Source organism: Geotrypetes seraphini, chromosome 2, assembly GCF_902459505.1.
Source record: "Geotrypetes seraphini chromosome 2, aGeoSer1.1, whole genome shotgun sequence".
In the NCBI taxonomy this organism is placed as follows: Eukaryota; Metazoa; Chordata; class Amphibia; order Gymnophiona; family Dermophiidae; genus Geotrypetes; species Geotrypetes seraphini.
In genome coordinates, this window is record NC_047085.1 from 404,935,519 (window position 1) to 404,953,062 (window position 17,544).

The window sequence follows — 17,544 nt, forward strand, 5'->3', positions numbered from 1 at the left end:
GCACAGGTCCCATGCTATGCAGTGAGACCTAATTACTAATACATGATGTTAACAGTATAATAACACATCTTTACTATAACCCACATTGATAACTTTCCCCCTTACATGGATATAAACGATTTAACCCATCAATATTCAACTGGATTAGTTAGTCTGGGCACCAGCATCGAATATCTTCTAGGTCTGACTGGTCAAATATTTGCTCCAGAATTTATGTGGGTCCTGGCCAGTGGCCAGTGCTCAGCTAGCACCCATATAAAACACTTATTCTTGTCCTGTCTGAATATTGGCCAGAACCCATATAAGGGTAAGTGCCAGTCCAATTATCCTAATCCCCATCCCATCTAGCTCCCTGATCCTTCTGCCCCATAATCTGAGCTCCCCCCCCCCAGATCCTTCACCAAAAGGAAGATCCATCCAAAACCCACCCTTCCCTGGATTTCCCACCACACATCTTCAGCCTGGGAATTTACCTTGGGGTGTTTCCTGGTGACCAATAGGATGAAACAGGAATAGCCCCCTTTTCACATCTGCACCATAACCTACTTTCAAAATGATAGGGCTCCTAGCAGTAGTCATACAGTACTGCAACTAAAGCTTCCTACCACTAGGGGTGCCAGCATTTTGATAGAGCTGATAGAGCAGGAGCAGAAAGGGAATCACTCTAACCCCATCCCACTAGCCAGCAGGGATCTCCCCGGATTAAATTTCTAGGCTGAAAGTGGGGTGATAGGAGGTCTAGGGGATGCGAGGAGAGTGTAGGTTTTGTGTTGGTTCCAGTTTGGTAAAGGAATGGAGGTTCAGATCTGTAGGGGAGGGGCTTGGGGATAAGAGAGTATAGCTCAGATTGGGATAAGAACATTGGTGGCATGGGGAGGGGGGAGACCTAAGTGAAGTGAATCAGAAAGAGGGAACAATCGGAAGTGAGGGAAAGGCCATGGCAGGTTGAGACGGTGAACCAGTGGATTGATTACCCAGAAGTTATGCAGATGCCTGCATAGCTATGTGGGCTTAGTTAGGACTTCTTTTTGTGCAGTCTTATTTGTTTTCTTAGCTATGAGTGCACCACAGTGAATATTGTCAATGCCCACATAGCTGCTGTCTCCTCCCCTGTAACACCCATCTGAGGCCAGGATCTGAAATAATCAGTTAGTGTCAATATTCAGTGGAATGTCTTGGTTTAATAACACCACATATCGGCAAATGGCTGGCCACGAGCGATTTAAGCAAGTAGGAGCCTCTCCTGCCTGCTTAATTGTTGTTGAATATCAATTTCTTAAGAGAATATAGATAAAGTTGTTAAAACTTAATATACTTACTTTCCCCTTTTCTTATAGTGTCCATAATGCCGCAACAACAAATAATGAATGATAATGTTTCTGAATAGACTCTGTTCAGTAATTTATATTCTTCTACAATTTGCTTTACCTTTGAATGTATGAAGTTATTGTAAACACACAGAATTACTTTGGGGCCAGATTTATGAGCAGTTTGCAGTGATGCAACACCCTCTCCTTTCAGCCCATCAGGAGGCTAGTCATAGCCTAGGGAGCCATTTGCTATCCCTATTTGTATTAAGGCTTAACTTTTACAGCCAGCATAAACAGAAATGTGCCCAAGAGCACCAGGAGGCACAAGTGTGAATCGTTTGCAATTTATCAAAGGGTTATACGAAGGCATTTCATTATAATTCTTTAATATTATATCACCACAGGGTGTTGACTCAGTATTGCTCATAACCTGCACCCTGGCATTTTCTTTCCCATGAAGGATTTGGCATCCTTGCTCCCCTTCACCACCTCCTCTTCCTTCTGCCTCACAACAAATGATAGCAGTAAAGCATAACATATAAAATTAAGTCTTTGAAATAAGACTCTATTGAATATTCTGCAGAATAGTGATTTAAATTTAAGTATGAATAATTCAGAGCTCTATTGTGCTAAATTCTACAGAAATAAATACTTCATCTCTGATTTCACATTGCTTCTCTTATTTATTATGTTCAAGCTCAATGCCCATTATTCATATTCGACTGAATAATGTTTATTCTTTTGTTTATGTTTAAGTAGGAAGGGGTTGGGGAGATCAGGCAGAACAGCACCACTCACCAGTCAATAATCAAAGGAATTTAAATAAACAAGACAGCCTCTTGCCTGGTTAAATTGCTTGTGCCTATCTAACTGCAGATTTTCAGTGGTACTCAGCCAGTGTTGCTGAAAGTCAATACTAACCGCCCCTGCACTGATTAGTGCCAGAGTGGTCCATAGATAGAACATAAGAACATAAGACTTGCCACTGCTGGGTCAGACCAGTGGTCCATCATGCTCAGCAGTCCGCTCACGCGGCGGCACTTTGGTCAAAGACAAGCGCCCTAACTGAGACTAGCCCTACCAGCATATGTCCTTGTTCAGCAGGAACTTGTCTAACTTTGTCTTGAATCCCTGGAGTGTGTTTTCCCCTATGACAGACTCTGGAAGAGCGTTCCAGTTTTTTACCACTCTTTGGGTGAAGAAGAACTTCCTTACGTTCGTATTGAATCTATCCCCTTTCAACTTTAGAGAGTGCCCTCTCGTTCTCCCTAACTTGGAGAGGGGTGAACAACCTGTCCTGATCTACTAAGTCTATCCCCTTCAGTACCTTGAATGTTTCGATCATGTCCCCTCTCAATCTTCTCTGTTCGAGGGAGAAGAGGCCCAGTTTCTCTAATCTTTCGCTGTACGGCAGCTCCTCCAACTTAGAAACATAGAACTTAGGAAAATGAAGACAGGTAGAGCCCATATAGCTTATCCAGTCTGCCCATCAACAAAATCTACTATCTTTTTCTCTCCCTTAGAGATCCTATGTACTTGTTCTAAGCTTTCTTGAATTTAGATCCAGTCTTCATCTCCAGTACATCCATTTGGAGGCTGCTGTATTCATCACTGTTTTTGTGAAAAAGTATTTCCTTAGGTTGCTCCTGAGTCTGTCCCTTATTCCAGAACTTCCTTTCTATTGAAAGAGACTCAACTCCGGTGCATTTATTCTATGGAGGTATTTAACCCCCTCTTCTATGAAACTGAGCTAGCAGTTTCTAGCGCGGGGAGCCGTGCTGAATGGCCCACGCTGCTCCCGACGCTCACAGGAACTCTATGACTGTCAAATGCCTGAATAGCTCCTCTAGATGAGACTTATAGACAATGATGTGGGTTTAATTTGTACATTGAATTCTTTATCTTTTTCTTTGAAGTTGTTTGTAATGTAACTGACTTAAAATTTAATTTTTTTTTTTTTTTTTAAAAAAGACATGAAATTCCATCTTTAGCCTTAGCTCCCTCCTCAAAGGACTAAGGGAGCAGTATGGAGGACTAAAACATAGAGGCTGCCAGAGAGATATCAACTGTCTCTTGAGCCAAAAGGAGCACAACCGAGCTTTTTTCCACTTGCATTGAATTGTTCAGGTCAATTAGATCTGCAGCTGTCCATCTGAGGCACAGCATGCTCTAGGGCAGAAGGTCTGGTTACAGAGAGGCTGTGTCCTAAACTTGAGTCAAAGAAAACAATGTCTGAAGCTGCTAACAACCAGAAAGAGAAAGCAGTGGAACTAGTGAGTGCCAACCACCTAAACTGTCATCAGATAATTCATACCGCTGGAGCTTATCTGCCCCTATGTATGTCTCCTCCATTCCACCCACCTACCTTGCTTAAATGCTAGTATCTGAAACATTTATGTGCATAATGTACATGTAAAGATAAGCATCTACATTATGGAATTGCTCCGTTAATGTGAACCTGACACCCCTCTCTTTGGTCCCTGTCACATGTACCACAGATACCCCTGTTGTACCCAGTGTCGTAGTAAAGGGGAACGGTCCGCCCCGGGTGCTGTCTAGGTAGGAGCGCCATCACCCATCCTCCTCTCTGCTCCCGGTCCTTCCAACCTCCTCTGTCGCGTGTCCACACACCCTCCACTCCCCTTCCCTCCCCAATTTTCTCTTCGCAAACAGCATTACGAACTTGCTGCCCGTGTTGGTGTCGCCTCTCTCTGATGTGACTTCCGGGCCCTTTGCCTAGGAAATGACATCAGAGGGATAGCTGACATGACGCAGGCAGCAAATTTGTGATGTTGCTCCCACCTGGAAAATTAAAAGAGGCACAAGAAAGGGGGTGTACATGCAGCAGGGGGGTTGGGAGGGAGTGGGGGGAGAAGAGGGTGGGGAGGGGTGCCACTTACCCTCACTATGCCACTGGTTGTACCACTACCCTAGATATCCAATCTACAACTGATGTTTCCTTATTTACCTATCACTTCCCTCCAATCATACTCCCAGCTGTATCCCTGAAATTCATACACTCCTACGTACATTACATTACATTAGTGACTTCTATTCTGCCTTTACCTTGCAGTTCAAGGCGGATAACATAAGAATTGTTATGATCTTAATACATAAGATTATATAAGAACATTTTCTAATTTGCTAAGGAGTAGATTGGTAATGTCGGTGGAGTTTGGAACTTTATTGGTAAAGTTATATTGGTTTTATGTGTTTTTTGAAGAGTAAGGTTTTTGTTTCTTTTTTAAAAGTTTTGTAGTCTGTGGTTGAAGTCAGCAGATTGGTGAATTGTTGGTCCAGTTTTGCTGCTCTGGTGGCCAGAAGGTTGTCATATATTTTTTTTCGTTTGACATTTTTGGTTGGCGGGTGTGTGAATATTGTGTGGGTTCTCCTGTGTCTGATTGAGGTGGAATAAATTAGTCGATTGTTCCAGTAGGAAGGGCTGTTTCCGTTTATAGCTTTGAATATAGGCAAAGGAATTTGAAGTGTATTCTGGCTTGTATTGGGAGCCAGTGTGAATCGTGGTATGCCTCCGTGATGTGGTTGTATTTTTTCAAAGAGTAGATAAGTCTTAGGGCTGTGTTTTGAATTGTTTGGAGTTATTTCATCTTTGTTGTTGGGCAGGGGAGATATAGTATGTTGCAGTAGTCTATTAGGCCTAGGATTAGTGATTGAACCACAAGTTGGAATTGTTTTCTGTCGAAGAATTTTTGAACTTGTCTAAGGTTTCTCATAGTGGTGAATGATGTTTTTATAATTTTGTTGATTTGTGGTTGCATGGTACAACCTCTGTTTATCAGCACTCCGAGGAGTTTTAGTGTGGGTTGAATGGGGTATATCGAGTTAATTTCTATGTTTGTCAAGGTTGGGGTTTTGCAGTTTTCAAGGAGGATGAAGTTTGTTTTGTCCGGGTTAAGTTTTAGTTTGTGTTCTTTCATCCATGTTGCTACTGTTTCAAGTGTTCCGTGTATTGTGCCTATCATGGTTCAATTGGTCGAAGGGGAGGAGTATGGTGATATCATCTGCGTAGCTGTAAGAGGTAATGCCTAGTTTATCTAGGTAGGAACTTAGGGAGGCAATGTATAGGTTGAAAAGTGTGGGAAATAGGAGAGATCCTTGTGGCACTCCACATGGGTTGGACCAAGGATCTGATTTTTCTTTGTTTGTTTTGACTCTATAAGTTCTGGATTGTAGGAATCATTTAAACCATGTTAGAAATTTTCCTGTAATTCCTATTGCATCTAGAGTTTGTAAGAGGATGTCGTGGTCTACTAGATCAAAGGCCGCAGAGAGGTCTAGTTGTATGATCATCATTTTTTTTCCAGTGCAGAAGTGTTGTCTCACGGTGTCCATGAGTGTTCCTAGTAGGGTCTCCGTGCTGTAGTTGGTTCTGAAGCCGGATTGCGTGGGGTGGAGTAAGTTGTGGTAGTCTAGGTATATGTTTAGGGCTTCAGCTACTAGGCCTTCCATTAGTTTAACATATAGTGGGATAGAGGCTATAGGTCTATAGTTAGATGGTTGGTCTGTTGTTCCCTTGGGAACTTTTAGGATTGGAGTTATGATGATTTTGCTGAGGTTTTGTGGGAAAAGGCCGTCGGTGAGTAGGGTTTGTATCCATTGTAGGAGCAGAGTGCGGAATAGCGTACTGGAGGTTTTCAGTAGGTATGGTGGGCAGTGATTAAGTTTGCAGGCTGCATGACTGTATTTGTTAATATAGTTTGTTGAAGTCTGACCATTGTATAGGTGAGAAGTGGGACCAGGTTCTTTCTGCTGCTATCGATTCTTTTTCTGTGGGAGAAGTTGAGATTTCTTCTAGGTGATTCGGTGTATCATTGAACGTGGATCTGACATTAGCAATCTTATTTTTGAAGAATATGGCTAACGCTGTGGCTGAGGGAGGGGGGGGAGTTGTTAGTAGTCAGATAAGGTGAGGTGTCTGAGTTCTTTTAGTAACTGGAATATCTTTTTTGTGTCTTGTGATCCTTCTCCTATTTGCTTTGTGTAGTATGTCTTTCTTTTTTCTTTCAGCTTTTGTTTGTATTTTTGGTGAAGTATTCTCTATGCTGTTTTTTTGGAATCTTGGCTACTTTTTCTCCATTTTCTTTCTAGTCCTCTACTTTTCACCTCAAACACCTCACCTACGGTATATTCTACATGTACCACCTGCCCAACACACCAGATACCCACCCCTACATAAACAGGAACCCATTCTGTCCTAGCTATACCACTGTTGGGGATGTTGGCTCTTTTCTATTTTCCTGTAGTAAGTTGTTTCTTGATTTTATCAGTTTTCAATAAAAACATTGACTTTTAACATTATGGCTCTTCCTTTCCCCTTTCCTGCAAAGCAATTTTTTGCATTAACTAAGAGATGCAGATTAGGAAAATGAAGCCCTTTTATTAGTCTGGCCTGAAGGTATCAAAAGTCTACAATACTATGCCATTCAAACCACAAATAACTGAAGAAAAGAATAAATGGCTAGCCTATTTAAGTTTAAAAACAAATGGTCTGTTCTTTCCATAGGCCTAAAGCGGCTATCCTAGAAACTGTGCGTTGTTCCAGCTTCCTGATTTTGCTGAAATACGGATTCCTAACAATAAATTTCACTTCTTTGGTACTGGTTTATGAGGTAAGAAGTATTTATTGCTTCCACAGTTATACCATCAGTATTAGTGTGAATAATAATATAAACCATTACACAGCTTCTTCTATTCCATTTTTATCTATACAGTTCAAAGACGGATTCCAATTTGAAGAGACTAGGACAATTAACCTAGGAATTACAGAATTAAAATGTATATTTCTAAAGTTACGATTGTAGGGTAGGTAAAATCCTGGTGTGACTGATCAATCCATAATAGTCTTGATTTCCTGAAATAAATATGACTTGAGCTGTTCATAAAACAATCAAAATCATTGCAAGTCGTGAAGATGCAGAAAACATTTTCCATTGTCATTATGTGGTTGAATAGCATTGCTGAAAATGATAATTATCCCTAAATATTGTATCCCGTCCAGATGGTATCTGTTATGAAGTACAACAGTGTTAGTAGCTTTATCTAAAGGGGGTGGGTTGGAACATGAGTTGTGTATGGCGCAGTGGATGGAGCTACAGCCTCAGCATATTGATAAGTTGGTCTATAAGTAAGAAATTGGTTTGATGAGTGGTGTTATACTGATTGAGATCAAACCTGAATAAGTTTCAAGTTTATTTGTGGCTTGATATACCGACCATCACATGTATCTGGACGGTTTACAATATTAAAAATTAGAAAGGTCTAGTAAAATTTTTGATTTAGGTGAGATAAAATAAAAAGAGAATAAACCTAAAACTATGATGAATTAAGACTGATTAGAAATGAGAGGTTTTAGAGGATAGGGAAGTTTTAATTACAATGGTAAATAAAAATAAAAGGAAGGGTAGAGGGATGGGGAGTAACGAGAGGGAAACGGGGATGTCACTTCATAAAAGCTTTTTTTTTTTTTTTTCCACTTATTGGTAGGCATCTTTAAAGAGAAATGTTTTCAGATTTGTTTAAATAACAATATACACTTCAACCAGTTTAAGTGATTGACCATTTTTCTTACCAGCAGCAGGGGAAAAGACAGATGGTAAAACCCAATTACAGTACACACGTTTAAGGCTTCATTTGCATCCAAATGTGTTTCCTGGAGAAAGGCAATATCAGGTTGATGATTAGATATATACTGAAGAATCATATATCTTTTAATGGGATTATGTAAGATATATACTGAAGAATCATATATCTTTTAATGGGATTATGTAAGCCCTTTACATTGAGATAAATACAGTTAAGTGGCATAATGGAGAAAATAAAAAGATAATATGAAAATATTACAGATGGCAATCATATCAAATGCACATCCATACTGATCCTCTTCATGCAAGAAAAACATATTGCATAAAGAGAATAAACAACAGGTCATTGAGTCAGGAGAAATAACAGGAATTAACAGCAGCAATAATATATTTGAGTTGTTATGAACATCCAAATTAAAAAACAAACAAACATCTGTTAAATGAGTTGACAGGGTGTGTTCACAAACAGGGAGACACATCAACAGTAGTAAAGAATCAATACAACTGTCCAACACATCAGCAACATGAATAATCTATAAGCAATTGAATCCTGAATTATGATACTATAACTCTGACGGTTATGTCAATAATTCAATATCATAATCTAATAATGACAAGGCATATAAGCCGACACAAGTCTTCTTAGATGGTAAATTGATTACTTACATTGATGGTATAATTGCATGTGAAAGATGGAGCGCAGTTGATGTTAATCAAGTGTTGTCTATTGTGCTGGGACAGTGTTTCTCAATACGCGGTATGCATACCCTTGGGGGTACGTGGGCTGCCTGATGGTAGTACGCAGCCTGGCTGCCACCGGGGATCCCTCCCTGCCTCCCACTGAGGATCCCTGCCTGCCCCCCGCTGAAGTCACCTCTGCCAGGGATCCCTCTCTGCCTCCCTGTCTGCCCACCAACTGCACCACCCCCTGAAGCCAACCCTGCCACCTCGCTGAAGCCGACACACTCCCAGCAGCAACTCCATGCAGGGATGGGCCAGGGCACATGCAGCTACTCACATGCTGCATGCGGCTGGCCAATTGCTACCTGGCCCGGAACCTTCTCTCCGATGTCAGAATTGACGTCGGGAGGAAGGCTTGTGAGACGGACGTGTGCAGCGTGTGAGTCGCTGCATGCACTGTGGATCATCCTTGCGCAGAGTTGCTGCTGGGGGGGATGGAGCCGGTCGGCTCTGGTGAGGTGGCATGTTCAGCTTCGGGAGTTAGGGGTGGTGCAGTGGGTGGGCTGACAGGGAGGCAAGGAGGGATCTCCGTCAACGCCTGCAGCTTCTGTGGATGGGTCAGATTCAGGGGGAGGGGGCACAAACTCAACACACAAGGAAGGGAAGGGGCATGAACATGGGGGCACTAACTTGGGACATAGGAGGGAGAGAATAGAAAGGGAAAATTGATGGGCATGAGTGTGTGAGTGAGAGATGGAGCACACGTGGAAAGGAAAATAGGGTATAGAGAGAGAGGAGTGAGGCAGAGATGCATGGAGAATAGAAGGATGAGAAGTAGAAATGATGGATATGGTGGTGGAGAGAGAAGAGAGAGACAGGTTGAAGGAGATGCAAGGGGGAGAAATGTTGGACATAATAATGGAGGGAGAGATGTGGCATTGTGCTGGAGAGGGGTGATAGAAGGAGAAATGGGCATGGGGCTGTGAGCAGTGGTGAAAAATTTTGCACATGATCCGGGAGATGAGAGGGAGACATGTTGGATGTGACAGTAGAGGGGGTGGGAGAGGTGCCCGGATCTCTCAAGACAGATGGACAGTGAGAGAAAGAGGGAGACATATAGCCAATAGGAGTGGAGGAGAGAGGAAGAAAAGTTGGAGTCATGGTGGGACAAAGAGAGAGAGATGTTGGTTGGGGAAGGGAATGGGGTCCGGAGGAGAGAAAGCAGGCAGAAAGAAAGAAATATTGGAAATGCAACCAGAGACTCATGAAATCACCAGACAACAAAGGTAGAAAAAGGACAAGCACCCCACCGTATAGGGAGCAGCGACAACAAAATGGCCGAGGCCGTTGCCTAGGGGTGAAGGGAAAGGGAGGTAGGGAGAGGGAGGGAGGGGAAAATCGGGGTAGAGAGAATTAAGGCCAGGAACGGGGGGGCCAATCAGGGTCAGGGACGTAAGCACGGGGGGTGGGGTGAGTGGAGGGAGGCGACCCAAACTGCAGCGGAATGGTATTTGCTGTTTGTAGATGATGTTGTAGTAGGGCATTTACGGCTGCGGCCATTAATAAATCCACATATTGTCGAAGAACATATTGTCTGTGTAATACTTGCAAGGTATTGAGAGTGGGTGGGAGGCAACAAGTGCCGAGTGCCAATTTTGATAATTTTATTTTCAATTTAGTAACCCTAAATGTAGTGGTTCCTCTCTATGGTTCACTAGCCCATTCACCATGTTACTTAAGACAGTGTTCTTCAACCATTGGTCCTTGGACCGGTGCCAGTCTGCAGAAATTTTCTGCCGATCCATAGGACTGGCACATCCATCTGGCAGAAGAGAGTGTTCTTCAGCCGCCTGTCCAGGGTGCGATCAACACGTGTCTTCGGGCCGGCTCCCTGAGTGCTGCAGTGCACAAAGCCATGGGAAAAGGCTCCTACGTACAACCTGTGCCTGAAGTAGAAGCCTTCTCTCTGATGTCATAACATCAGTGGGAACGCTTCCAGATGAGGCGCAGGACGCACATGAGGAGCCGCTATCCACAGCTTTGTGCACTGCAGCACTCAGGGAGCTGGCTCGAAGACGCCGCGTTGATCGCACCATGGACCGGCCTGAAGATAACACTGGGGGGGGAGGGGCAGGCCAGAAGGCAAGGCACAGCATGGAGGGAGAGAGACAACAACGGTAGGGGAAATGCTTTTATTTTTTTATTTAGTGATTGATTTACATCTGCTATCTGTTCAGGAAGAAATGCATTTGTTTCTTTTCCTCTGGGGTTGTACTGCTTGCAGGGTCTTGCATCTTAGGTTTTGTTTGTAAATATTAGTACTTTTTAGTTTTTGGTCCTGCATTTACATGGGGTTATCTGTTTTCTGGTAGGAATGAATTTTGAAAAGCTTACAGTGTGCTTTGTGTATTTTAATTTTGTAGTTAACCATAATGTATTGTTAATACGATTATATTGTGTGGGTGTATATATGAAAAATGAATGGAAAAAAATGGTGTTACAATTAGTACTATTATAGGGACGGGGTCTGGGGCGGAGATTGGGTGGAGAAGGGCATGACTTAGCCCAGTGTTCTTCAACTGCCAGTCTCTGGACCGGTGCCGGTCCACAAAATAATTATTTTATTTCCGCCGGTCCATAGGTGTCAAAAGGTTGAAGAACACTGACTTAATACATCTGTGTGATCCTTTAGTAAGCTTTCCCATATCAAGTGCTTCTTTTCTAGAGACAAGTATATACTCTTTCATTCAGATTTTTTTGGGGTGTGAGGGGGTCAGTGAGCAGTGGGGAGTGTAGAGAGATCATACCTTCATGTATCCAATGGTCATCTGGTCAGTTTGGGTACCTTTGTGGCATTTAGACGCTTCTTAAACAGGTCTATCTCTGAACGTCTAAGTTCCATTCAGGATGTCTTGGGAATGGTTTGATTATCGCTGCAAGACATCCAAGCCCAAAACCCACCCATAACATGCCTCTCAAGACACTTCCTGGAACTCTGGATGCACAGCAAGCAAAATGTCTTGCTAGATGTCTAGAAAAACGGCTTTGAAAATCGGCAGTTGGACTTCCTGGCGATTAGGACGTCTAAATGCCAACTTATGATGATTTATGAATGTTTTTATTTTTTGATTATGAGCCCCAGAGTGTTTGGTGTACAGCACATTTGGCCTCATCAACTTGAACACCATTATGACCTTTATTTAGATCCCTGATTTAATGAGGTCTTTAAAAATAATATTAAATAATACTAGCTGAACATTCAAGGAAAAACATCTGCTAAACTGTCTTTTGCCTTTTAAGGATTATTGTTTTCTCTAAGCATTAGTATGATGAGAAGAAGGAGAATTTTATTTCCTGAAATCAAGGACAAACTTTGGCTTAGGTTACATGAAGTCTGCATTTTATATCACTTGCAGTATAAATTAATAAAACATTTATAGAACTAGGAGGCAAAACTCAGCAATGGAATTTGACTAGTCTTTTGCCTAAATTACTCAGAACAACATGCTAAGGAAACTGCTGTCTAATACATATTTTGGACTAAATTCTATATATTGTGCCTAAAAAATCAGTGCCCCAAGAACTGGCTAAGCAGTACTCTATAAACAGCGCCTAAAGGTCCCCTTTTATCAAGATGCATTAGGGTTTTTATCGCAAGCTGTCGCAGTTAAAGCTCCGACGCTCATAGGAGCTTTTACCTCAGCGACCTGCGATAAAAAATCCTAACACAGCTTGATAAAAGGGGGGCAGAGTTAGGCACAGATGCCCCTTATTTTATAACTACATACATAACCTTGAGGAATGCCCCCAATCCGCCCATGACCTTCCCATTTCTGCACTCTCTTTTTGACGCTGTGTGTAAATTTTAGGTGTGGCTCATGACCTAAATTTGCATGCAAACATGTAAATTAAAACCAATTAACACTAATTGGCTTATTAGTCAATTAATTTTCACATGCAAATTTGGTGCACACCCATATTTGCATGTAACAACTCAAAGTGCCATTTATAGAATTAGGGGTTTTATATATTTTCCAGAAACCTTATATTCAGAATGTATTTCCTTCAGCTATCATTTACAGTTTGCATTTGATATATTTTCTTCCCTTTAATATTCTTCATTTTTATATTTCAGCTAATAAATTGAAGTATAATCTTCTAGGGATGCACATGCGTTTCATTTCACTTTTAATCCAGAACAACAGGAAAACAAAGCTGAATTTTCATGAAGAGTGCACACTATTTCTAGCAATACCCTAAAAATGTAAAATGTTTTAAACAAAATGAAAATAGACATAAACAACATGGAACACTATGCAAAACAAGATGTTTTGCCCTGCAATTTGTGATAACAGCACCAGGGATAAGCCAGAACCACATTTGTCTCATTTCCCTTCATGTCACAAGGAAAGCAAACCTTCGAAAATGCCACATCTGTACTTGTAATATGTGTGAAACTAACCTTGACATGCTAAACCAGAAGCATGTGCTTAGGAGAACATGACTTTTAAACACATGAGTACGGTAATTTCCATGCAAGTTGAGGGTTTCCTGCTTTCATTAATGTTTTCTCACACATTTTGCGTATCTCTGCCACATTCTCATGAATGATGCACATGGCTTGTTGACATGCATTCATCACTCTGGTCTTTGGTTTATGAATTAAGGGCTCTTTTTACTATGCTAAACTAGCAGTTTTAGCGCGTGCTACACGCTAATGCCTCCAAAGAGCTGGCGTTAGTATTTTCCACGTAGCGCAGGGATTAGCATGCGCTAATCTTCAGCGCGCGCTAAAAACGCTAGCGCACCTTAGTAAAAGGAGCCCTAAGTATTTGTGCATACACCAAATTACTTTACACTGACAGGTTTGCCTTTATTTATATATATATATAAGGTTTGTTCAAAAAGTTTCAGGACAGTTTGAAATGTGTGCCAACGAGAAGTTTTTATGAAATGTGCTAGAAGGCATTGAGTAGCTTGAAACCTCACAAGTAACCTCCTTTTTCCCGTTTATTTATATCTGTTTTTGGCTCTGAGCTACATCAGTTTTTGTGAAAGTGTGTTATCGTGGCTGACTATTTTTCATCATGTGTGACTTCAATGAACAACACTACAACATAAAGTTCTGTTTTAAATTGAGTAATACTGCTACAGAAACTTATGAAATCTTGAAAGTGGCTTATGGGGAACATGTCATGAGTCGTGGAAGGTGTTTTGAATGGTATACACTTCAAAAGTGGTCATGAATCAGTGGAAGATGATTTGTGAACTGGAAAACCATCAACATCTACTGGTGATCATGCATGCTAATCAGTGATTAACTGAGAATTGGCAGAGGAATGCAACATCTCCATTGGTTCATGCCACCAGTGGCGTACCAAGGGTGGGCCGGGGGGGGGGGAGGGGGCGGTCCGCCCCAGGTAAAAGGCCCGAGGGGGTGTTCAGCTGGCCACTTACCAGGGAATAGGCTGCCGCCAGGGAAAGAAAGAAGCCGGCGTCAAATTCTCCCTCCCTGCTGCTTCTCTTCCCCGAGCCAACCAACTCTGGCTGCCCGACGTCAATTCTGACGTCGGAGAGGACGTTCCAGGCCAGCCAGGCAGTGATTGGCTGGCACAGAACGTCCTCTCCGACGTCAGAATTGATGTCGGACGGCTAGAGTTGCTCGGCTCGGGGAAGAGAAGCAGCAGGGAGGGAGAATTCGGCGCCGGCTTCTTTCACCGGCGGCAGCCCATTCCCCGGGCCAGCCAATCGCTGCCTGGCTGGCCTGGAACGTCCTCTCCAACATTAGAATTGACGTCGGGCAGCCAGAGTTCGTCAGCCCACGGGAAAAGAAGGAGGGCGAATTCGGCGCCGGCCTGTTTCCGATGGCCAGTGACAGCCTTTCCCCGACGGTGGTGGCAGCATGGTTGTGGTAGCGGCGGTGGCATGGGGGAGGAAAGGGAGAAAGAAAGAAAGGGGGGGGAGCCAGGGAGCCAGAAAGAAAGCAAGGGGGGGGGGACAGGGATCCAGAAAGAAAGAAGGGGGGCAGGGTGAAAGAAAGAAAAAAAATGGGTCATGGGGAAAGAGAGAGAAAGACAGACATACAGAAAGAAAGAGGGCATGGAGAGAGAAAGAAAGAAGGGGACAGGATGAAACAAAGAAAAAGTTGGGGGAGGGAATGAAGTCTGGAGGAGAGGAAGCATACAGGAGGCTGAAAGAAGGGAAGAAATATTGGATGCACAGTCAGAAGAATAAAGTGCAACCAGAGACTGATGAAATTACCAAACATAAAGGTAGGGAAAATGATTTTATTTTCAATTTAGTGATCAAAATGTGTCTGTTTTGAGAATTTACATATGCTGTCTATATTTTACACTATGGGCTCCTTTTACTAAACTGCAATAGCAGTTTTTAGCGCAGGGAGCATCGAGAGCAGCGTGAGGTATTCAGCGCAGCTCCCTGCGCTAAAAAACACTATCGCAGTTTAATAAAAAAGGAGGGGGTATATTTGTCTATTTTTGTATAGTTGTTACTGAGGTGACATTGCATAAAGTCATCTGCCTTGACCTCTGAAAACCCGCGGAATATAAATGATAATTAACATTTTCTTTGCGTACAATGTGCTTTGTGTTTTTAAAATTTTATTGTTGGTAGATCATTTTGACTTGGCCACGAAGGTAACGGGGAGGGAGGAAGGGGAGCTGCTGAAAGACATCTAATAATCCTTGCAGGCTTGACTGCAGGGAATTATTTTTTAAAATCATGTTTTGTTATGTAAGTGGCATTATTTAGACTTTAATTTCTATGAATGAATAGAATGAAAATGATATAAAATTACTTGCTTGTTTTTATGTGCATGCGCTGAAGGAAAGTGGAGAGAGAGTGGGCTGAGGACGCTGAAGGGAAATGGGGAAGAGAGAGTGGGGAGAAGACGCTGATTTATAAATTGACAATTGTACAGAATATTGTTTCTTTTTATACTTTAATATAATAAGTTCAATATAAAACAATTCAAGGCTTGTGTGGATGGAATCAGGTGGTTTGTGGGGCTGAGGACCGAGCTTACGGGGATTAGTCCAATAAAATGGTATTTTCATATTTCTCATTTGTTTTATTTTTATTTGTTAATTTGTAAAGTGGTGATTGTTATGTATCAGTTTTTCAAATTTACATCTACTGTCTTTATATTTTGCACAGTATTAGAGGACATGTATTACTGTTTTTGTGGTGTTGCATTGTATGCAGAGTCTGGTTTCTTGGCAGTTCAGTTTAACTCTTGTCTACATATTTCTATTTTTAGTTTGTGATTATTCCATATTGGGCAAAGGTGTATCTCTGTGTGTATGAAAGGGACATGGCTTTCTGATAGCATCGACTGTACAGGATCAATTGACTGTGCAGGATCTGGTTTGTTTAGTTTTACAATGTATGTGTTGGTGTTCTAGTGCTCACTGCAGTGTTTAAGATGCTGCCTTTTCCTAGGTACACTCTTGTTGTGCGATATGTAGATTGTTACTAAAAATCATATTTTTCATATAGATGGGGGGGTGTCAAAAAATGAAGGGCCCCGGGTGTCACTTATGCTAGGTACGCCACTACATGCCACAACATTCTAAGTTGGGGATGTCTCGCATTGTGGCAAGTTTGTTCCATGGTTGATGACTGACGACCATAAGAACAACTGCAAAAAACATGATGGCAGTTCTTCCCCAGCCACTTTACTCTCCTGACTTGGCCCCTGCTGGCTTCTTCTTGTTTCCTAAACTTAAATCCACACTGAAAGGAAAGCAATTCAACACCATTGAAGATATAAAGCAAAATTTGACGCAGCAACTTTTGGCAGTTCCTGAAAATGTGTTTAAGGACTGCTTACAGAAGTGGAAACGATGCTGGGAAAAGTGCCGTAGGGAAGGGGAGTACTTCAAAGGGGACCCAATGGAATAAGTTGTAAGATTGTTTAACTAAACAAAACAAAAATGTGGTTCGCTGTTTCTACTGTGGAAACTTGGGTCACCTTTTGTTTTTGCTGTTCTCACTGTAAGATTGTTTAATACATTTTTATAAAATTGGTCCTGGAACTTTTTGAACAGTCTTTGTATATAAATGAAAGAAATAAAGAAAGCCTCATGATCAAACATCTTGTCAGCAAGCATACTTCAAATTCAGATTGTAATCCTTCCTTGCCATGTTAGGTTTCCTTGAGAAAGCTGCCATAGGGAACATTTAGAAGGCTAAACTTATCATGACAGCAGTCTTGTGGGGAATAATGTCCCTTAAAAGCCACAGTTAAACCTAGCAGTAAATTGAAATGGTTTCCACTTAGATTTGACAGCAGTCATTACGGACTACAGCCTTAATCTGTGTGTGCTGGCTTCACAGTGCAGTAAAGTCTGTGATGTACAACTCCAGATGTTCTAACCAGTTGACCATAAAATTGTTCCGCATTTCTGGCAAGACAGCCCAGATCTAGCCTTTACAATTTTTTTCCTCCATTCCTCAAAGCCCAACACCCCATTCCTTTCTAGGGACACTCGTTATTCTCTTTCTGTTCCCTGATCAGAGCAAGAGTTAAACTTCTGGAATTCATCACAAATGTCTTCTCTTGATGATATTTACATGCGAGTTTGATACTGCAAGACTTTGACAGTGTCAGCCAACAGCTGCAGATTCAGGTGGTAAAATGTGGAAAGGAATCTTTCTGGGTTTTGTTTTGAATCATAAGGAAAGAATCAAAAAATAATATGGAAACACGGAAATTGTACAGTCTGGCTTTAGCATGAGGTTTAGATTGAATTACATAATTTTTTCATCTCCGGAAAGTAAGCCAGTGATGGTATTTCAATTGAATTGCACAGATATCCTTATAAAGTGATGATTAAGACGCTTGCGTAGGAAGCATTGTGCAGTTTGTTTCATCTTATTTGACGCAGGGATAATTTGCTTTAATGGAAATCTGAACTGCTTTACAAGTG

At 41.9% G+C, this 17,544-nt stretch overlaps 1 protein-coding gene across 4 annotated transcripts in view; it reads left to right on the forward strand.

Annotated features, from left to right (window-relative positions):
• LOC117354104 (alkylglycerol monooxygenase-like) overlaps positions 1 to 17,544 on the forward strand; it is a 375,767-nt gene that overhangs the window by 195,265 nt on the left and 162,958 nt on the right. For 3 of the 4 annotated variants that reach the window (XM_033930979.1, XM_033930982.1, XM_033930983.1), the window contains exon 12: positions 6,835 to 6,940. In XM_033930979.1, coding sequence (XP_033786870.1) covers positions 6,835 to 6,940 — 106 coding nt within the window. Of the gene's footprint in view, positions 1 to 6,834; positions 6,941 to 7,042; positions 7,165 to 17,544 lie in introns of those variants that run through there. The other variant, XM_033930980.1, reaches the window with a different exon arrangement.